This window comes from Gossypium hirsutum, chromosome D09 (genome assembly GCF_007990345.1).
Source record: "Gossypium hirsutum isolate 1008001.06 chromosome D09, Gossypium_hirsutum_v2.1, whole genome shotgun sequence".
Classification (NCBI taxonomy): domain Eukaryota; kingdom Viridiplantae; phylum Streptophyta; class Magnoliopsida; order Malvales; family Malvaceae; genus Gossypium; species Gossypium hirsutum.
The window spans coordinates 49,014,599-49,022,006 of record NC_053445.1 but is presented as its reverse complement, the minus strand read 5'-3'; the positions used below and the strand labels follow the sequence as shown (position 1 = coordinate 49,022,006).

The 7,408-nt window shown below is 34.1% G+C and overlaps 2 protein-coding genes across 2 annotated transcripts; one reads left to right on the top strand and one right to left on the bottom strand.

Moving 5' to 3' along the window:
- The first annotated feature begins 451 nt into the window (after window positions 1-451).
- LOC107890811 (aldehyde oxidase GLOX1) lies at window positions 452-2,301 on the top strand. The gene is given in 4 exon segments (XM_016815380.2): window positions 452-1,730; window positions 1,733-1,897; window positions 1,900-2,130; window positions 2,133-2,301. Coding segments are annotated over 4 exon segments (1,680 nt in total). The 5' UTR covers window positions 452-553; the 3' UTR covers window positions 2,240-2,301.
- A 1,234-nt stretch (window positions 2,302-3,535) lies between these two features.
- LOC107890810 (probable lysophospholipase BODYGUARD 1) lies at window positions 3,536-6,642 on the bottom strand. Its single transcript, XM_016815379.2, has 4 exons — window positions 6,053-6,642; window positions 5,639-5,967; window positions 5,345-5,544; window positions 3,536-4,224 (listed from the first exon to the last, which is right to left on the bottom strand). The coding sequence occupies exons 1-4, from the start codon at window positions 6,576-6,578 to the stop codon at window positions 3,897-3,899; spliced, it is 1,383 nt and encodes a 460-aa protein (XP_016670868.2). The 5' UTR covers window positions 6,579-6,642; the 3' UTR covers window positions 3,536-3,896.
- Window positions 6,643-7,408: the final 766 nt, after the last annotated feature.

Sequence of the window (7,408 nt, the reverse complement as noted above, 5' to 3'; positions counted from 1 at the left end):
TTATTATACAGTATAAAAAAAGTTTCTTAAACTTAAACTTTGAAGGGTGTGCTTCGAACCATATGAATTGCTTGTTATCCGCATAATTATCCCTAATTTTCACTCTTCCTTCAAAATGGTAAAATGTAATTGTGGTGACTAAATAAATTACAATCAATTTGATAAAACTGATTACTTTTAAATATGGCACATTCAAAATCTAATTTTCCCACCGCACCCAAAAGTGATGGTAGAAACCAACTATTCAATTTGAAACGAATTTACTCAGAGATATAAATGCTGGTGTAAAGCAGCGAAAGATGGTAGATTCATGCATTTAATTACTTTCGACAATTCTACAGTGATCTATGCGCATGAACCGAGTCACAGTTAAGATATGTACGTGTAGTCTTTTCACGGTCCAATATCTCAATATAGCCAATTAGAATCTTTTATTCAATGTTAAATTTATCTGTTAGGGGATACCATATGACCAAAGCAAGTTTTCTTCTCATTAATTCACTTCCCTTTCCTCTTTCCTTACAATTAACATGCAAATCACTCAGAGCAATTCATGTCGGTTCCTCAAGTTAAACGCAAAATAATGGACCCGAAAATCCTCATATTCATGCTCTTGGTATGTTGTTCATCAGTCTTCAATGTAGGCGCTCAATCTTACCAAGGGAAATGGAAACTGTTGAAAAGAAGCATCGGAGTTTCGGCAATGCATATGGCATTGTTACCCAATGAGAAGATTGTCACTTTCGACCGGTCCGAGTTTGGTCCTTCCAACATTACTCTTCCGCAAGGGAAGTGCATCAAAGAAGACTCGAAATCATCCGATTGTTATGCGCATTCCGTTGAGTTCGATCCGGCAACTCGAGCTGTTAGGCCACTGACTATATTGTCTGATACGTGGTGTTCTTCGGGCGCATTTTCGATCGATGGTACGTTAGTGCAAAGTGGTGGTTATCGACTTGGTGAAAAAGTTGTTCGGTATTTCAAGCCATGCATGGATTGCGATTGGGAAGAAGATCAAAATGGACTTCTTTCACCGAGGTGGTATGCTTCTAATCAAGTTTTACCCGATGGAAAGATCATTGTGGTGGGTGGACGATATCAGTTCACGTATGAATTTATTCCAAAACTCTCCGGTTCCGATCGAATACTTTACAAACTTCCTTTCCTAAAGGAAACAAGATATTCAGCGTTGGTCCCCAACAATCTCTACCCTTTTCTACATCTATCCACCGACGGAAATCTTTTCGTTTTCGCTAATGATCGAGGGATTCTACTCGATTATATTAACAATAAGGTGATTAGAAGCTATCCTGTAATGCCTGGTGGGATTTCCCGCAATTATCCCAGCACCGGATACTCTGTTCTTCTTCCTTTGAAACTCTTTAGTACCACCGATAGCGACAATAACACTAGTACCCCAGATGCTGAGGTCTTAATCTGCGGTGGGACAGCCCCGGATTCGAATGAGAAGGCTAATGTTGGAGTCTTTGTTCCGGCATCAAAATCTTGTGGTCGCTTGATAATTACAGCGGCATCTCCGGAATGGGAAATGGAGGAAATGCCAATCAACAGAGTGATGGGCGACATGATCATGTTACCGACCGGCGACGTTCTCATCATAAATGGTGCGGCCAAAGGCACTGCTGGTTGGGGTGTTGCACGAGACCCTGTTCTGAACCCAGTTTTATACCGCCCCGACGCTCGAAACAGTGACGGAAGCACCAGGTTCGAGGTTTAGCCCCATCTTTGATTCCTAGACTTTACCATTCAACTGCTCATTTGCTGTCCGACGGTCGAGTCTTAGTCGGCGGCAGCAATCCTAACATTAATTACAACTTCTCTGCACTTTATCCAACTGAACTCAGCCTTGAAGCATTTTATCCCCCATATTTCACCAAAAAAAGCCTCGGCCATCGATCGTTGCGGTAAACCCAGGGTTAAAAATTGGTTATAAGCAGAAAATCTCTCTAGAATTCACATTAGAAGGGAGTGTTATTCTATCAGATTTGTTCGTAACAATGGTGGCTCCATCTTTTACCACACATTCAATTGCAATGAACCAAAGGTTGCTAGTTTTGGCATTCAATAATGAAGTGAAGAAGACTTCTTCGGGGAACTATTTGGTGGAAGGGTATGCCCAGAAACGGCGGCATTGGCACCGCCTGGATATTACCAGTTGTTCTTGGTACACGAAGCTATTCCAAGCAAAGGGAAATGGATCCAAATTAAGCAGTTTTAATTACGAGCAACCTTGTTTCTTTATTTCATAATTTAAATGTAATTTGGGTTTTGCTTCTTGAATTGGGTTTTAATTGCTAATTCAAATTTCTAAGTAGTGTGCATGAGTGAAAGCTTCTTTTAAACCTGGAAATTTGATCGTTCAATTGTTCAAGTCTTCAAGACCTGAATGAATAAGGAAAGCATGAGATGTGGAAGCATTAAATGGGACTGGCTAGTGGTCAGTCAAGTAATTAATACCATCTTCACTGCCGCTTGATTGGCCTTGAATTAAATCAGCTGTTGTATGGGGTCTCTCGTTGTTCTATGAGCCTGCCTGCCTACCATATTTCTATACCACACCGCCCAAACCCCACAGAATTTTCTAATACTAACTTTAGAATTGGTATTAAAATGCCAACTAAAGGCTTTTCAAGGTACAAGTGTTTGATAAGATGCCTATTAACTCCAAATCTCAAAATTACGAATCAGCTTTTACTCTAGAAATATTTCTAGGATGTACTATAATAAACTGAGTCCAAACTCTTACTCTAGTTCAAACACCATAAAAGCTACAAATGATATTGAAACTAAAAACATTTTACACGTTATTTTATGTTGCAAGTTATAACAGGTTGACACTATGAGATTGATGCCTCTCTCCTTTGCATGAAATGATAAATGCAATTACTATTTCTACGTAGTTAAAGTCAAAGATCTATAAATAATAAAATTAAAATCCCTACCTTACATATAATAACCATATGATACTTAAAAGACCTGTTTAAGTTCTCAAATTTTCAACCTACAAAAAACCTAAGCATGAATATCGATCGAAGCAGGCAAAAGAGGAAATGAGGTTTGTAATTCTCAATGTTCAAATTTTTTACTTCAAGAAATGAAATCAAATCTGAAAATAGAGTTGTTAAGTTCACCGTTCAAAAAAAACAAAAAGAAAGACTTACTTTGATTCAAATATAGATTTTTAATTTAAAAAGTTAAATAAATTTAAATTTATTTTTAACAAAAATATATCAATAAATTTAATTGAAGTGGAATTTTTTAATCAAAATAGTTTATTGCTTTGGACAAAAGAATGTTATTGAAGATCTCGAACACAATCCAATCCATCAAGATGAATTTGAATCTTAAATATATTATATGGTAGTTTTATAAAGATGTAATTTCATGAATAAACTGAAATAAATTTCAGGTTATGTTAATAAGTGCATTTGTAATTCTTTTAAAATGATTAAAGCAATCAATTGAATCTTAGTTCGATTCGTATGAGCTTTATTATCAATATAAAAAGACGCGTGTTTAAATATGCTAAAGCACTATTCTTTATGCATTTAAATCCAGTTTATTACATTTCAATACATTAATAACAACTTCAGAAAAAAAAAAGAAGTGGGATTTGAGAGCTATTTTGTTAGCATAATAATGCCTACTTTGACACTTAAGCATTTAACAACGATATTGAAATCTCATTGAATTAAAATAGAAAAACCTACCATTCTTCTATCATCTTGACTAGAAAATGGTGTCGATTAAAATTTTAATATCACTCTTCCTTTTTTTTTTAATTCACCATGTTTCAGTAAATCATTGTTGTTATTATGATTTCGTGCCTGTTTTAATCAGGCCCAGAAAAAGAAGAGTTGAAACTCGGTCTACGATTAATCACATTTTGATCTCTTCCAAATCTTCTCAAGTTCCTTGGCAAAGGCCTTTTGTCTACCAACAACAATTGTAATGTGATCTTTGTTTTCGACAACCTTAACTTGAGCACGAGGGATTCTTCTCTGTACATTATAGCTACATTCCACCGGGATTACTTCATCGTCTCCTCCATGGAATATGGTGACCTCGCACTTTAGCTGGTTGCAGACGGTGTCCAAATAGCTGTCGAGATTGCCGGCGGTGCCACAAATGATGTTGTGAAGTGTATGCCAAGCGGCATTATGGGTGTGGCAGCAGAAACTTTCTAACAAGTAAGTCCTGATCCTGGAATATTGTATCTTAAGTTAAGATTAAAGAAAATATATTTGCAGGCTGTACTAATAAATTAAATAACATATTGATTGAGACTTCATTTCTCAACTACATTTGACTTTGTTTTCATCAAGCAATCGACTGACAAAAGTTTCATTCCACCAATTCTCACCTTTGCCTGAAAGATACTCTTGTTTAGTTTTCTCATATGGTTTCATAGTTTTTTTCCTTCTTGATATTCTTCTATTTTTTTATTGTAGAAGGATATTCTTCTTTAGTAATAAAATTAACATATATTTTATATGATTTATATATATCAATGTAATAAATATAAACCCATTTCATGACTTTAATTTAGAGATATAAAAATAAATTTTTTTATAGGTATTTTTTATGTTTTGGTTGAAGCAAATCAATCTCTAAATGATGAAATGGTTTAAGTTAAAGTCGCCAATTTTATTTTGACATTATTCGATCTTAATATAAATTATTCCAGTACAATTCTGTTTTGATATTATTTGTACCAATTGATAAAAAAAGAATTTTTTTAAAGATGTAATTTTAATTTTTTATTATTTATTTTGGATTTATTGAATTATAGATTTATATATGTATAGTATTGGTTTATCTTACTGTTTAATTAATGAAATAACTTTTTGCTTATTCATTTTGAGTTTGAGAATGAATTATATTTGTGAAGTTTATTAAAGAATATTTTATAAAATTAATGAATATTTAATATTTGAGGTTTTTTTAATTTTATTATTTAATATTTGTAAATATTTTATATATATCAAATAATTTTTCAAAATAATAATAACTCCAAAATGGTGCACCGAATACGTACTAAAAAACTATACACTTATACTAAGTAGCTTGTTTTAAGCCCAAAATTTTATATATGTAAAGTTGGTTATTATAGTCAAGCCAAACGTATAAAAAATAGATTGATGAATTGTTTTGGTAAATGCTTGCCAACAAAAGACAGGTAAAAAGGGGCAGATTCTGAAACTTGGTCAATCAAAGACGCAAACATCATGGTTTGCTGTTCCATGTGGATTATAGTTAAGGTCGTTTTAGCAGACGCGACTTAAGGAGGTGCTGGGGAGCTTAGGTTTGACGAAATTATTACCTGTTTCGGGTGATAAATTTGGTGATAAATTCCCACAACCGGTGGTTCTTGCATACCACCAGGCAAATCGTCCGGCTGATGTGCTCGTACCAGCAAGCAACCGATGCACCGAAAGCCATCACCGGCCACACTCGCCGGGGCGCTATTCTTCTCATAATATATTGAGTTGCTGGTTCACCCTTTGGCACTGGAAAATATGGCTGCCATTTGATATGGGATTAGTGACAATTAATATTAATATGGCTTTCAATCGATAACAAAATCGTGGAGAATAAAAAATAAAAATAAACTTACTGGTGCGAGTAGGGTGAGAGACTTGATGGATCCCGGGTGCTTAACAGCTATAGCAAGGGCTAAAATGCAGCCTAAGGAATGAGCCACAATGTGGAACGATTTAACTTGGAAAGCTTCAAGCACGGACTTTTCAATCATTTCCACATGCTCTCTTAAAGTGTAAAGCGAGTCAGTTGGCTTCGGACTTCGGCCAAAACCCAGTATATCAACAGCCAACAATCTGTAAGTCGATTTCACAGTAGTCGAAAAGTTGGGGAATAAAGTTTCAGTCCAAAATACTGATGATGAAATGAAGCCATGAATGAATAACACATCTTCTCGAGCTTTATCTGTCATCACAAACCCAAATAGCAAACTTGAAAGAACCGAATAAAATTAATACGATAGATATAGTACATTTGTAATCTAACATACCTTTGGGTCCTTCTGCTTTAACGAAAAGAGTGTCCTTCCTGGAAGAGGTCCAAGAGTTGCATATTTTACAATCGCAATCAGACCATCTTGGAACTACATTGCGTCGAAGCACTTCAACAATGGTGGAGTCAATGGTGAAAGTTGATGTCACCTTTGTTTTCTTCGTCTTGTTTAGGTCATTAATAATAAACTTGGAGAGCTGGGCAACAATGGAAGGACGAGAATAAAGGGTATCCGAGATGTCCTCCACCTGTAAATTGGTTGACGTGAGGCAAACAATCTTAGACTCGCACTCTTCCGAAACCAAGATGTTGTCACCCTCGATGATGCGTTGTTTAGCAGAGGAACAATAACAAGGTTTCCATTGGGATTCAATCCAGAAATCAATAACTTTGTAAACAAAACATAAAATGAAATCAACAAAGTCGAGAACACAAAAGACAGCAAAGCTGACAGCATTATTCAGAATTTCCCCTGCTAAGCTCAACACCCGTACGAGTCTAATTGTATTAAGCTTTACATCCATTTCAAGAAAGATGAAAAAAGATGTGGAGGCAATGAAATCAACGACTGCAAATTAAAACCTCAGCCTTAACTGATAACTATATGCAAAGCCAAATTACGGAATAACTTAAATAGAAAGCCAATGATGGAATATGAATGGGTATTGTAGGTCCAATGAGCCAGCCATACTCCACTGTTTGACCTGATTAGTGTACACTTTGCCCAATGTTCCAAATTTCCCAGTTGGATAATAATATTATATTGAAAAAAGTAAATTTGAACAATAAATGGGATACTTCTAGGAAACCGATTCAATTTGGCTCCAACATTTGACTCATTTTTATCTTAAACTCATTTTTTAAATGAAATAAATTCCATCGGTTCACTTTTTGATATTTTAATTATTTTTATTCATAGTAAGGATTACATTGGTGTAAAATTTAAGTGATTTTATATTTATTCATTATTTTTTATACAGTTAATATTTTAACGATCCAACTGTCATCTACCATTCTCCATTCATATAAATCATGCACGTTAAGTTTAACATAAATTAAAATTTTTTAACTATTTATTTTATTTAAAAAAATTTCAATCCTTGAATATATATTAATATAAACAATATTTTAAGTTGATGTACTATAGATATTGAATCGATAAAAATATTTACATCCACTGTAAATATAAATATCTTAATAAATTTAACCGTTAAATTATTAAAATATTAATGATATAAAAAATTATGTAAGGTGTAAAACCACTTAATCCCTTCACATTATTCATATATTATTTTTAGACTAGATTTAGATTTAATAATTTAAAAATATAGTATAATATAAAAATCTATTTCAT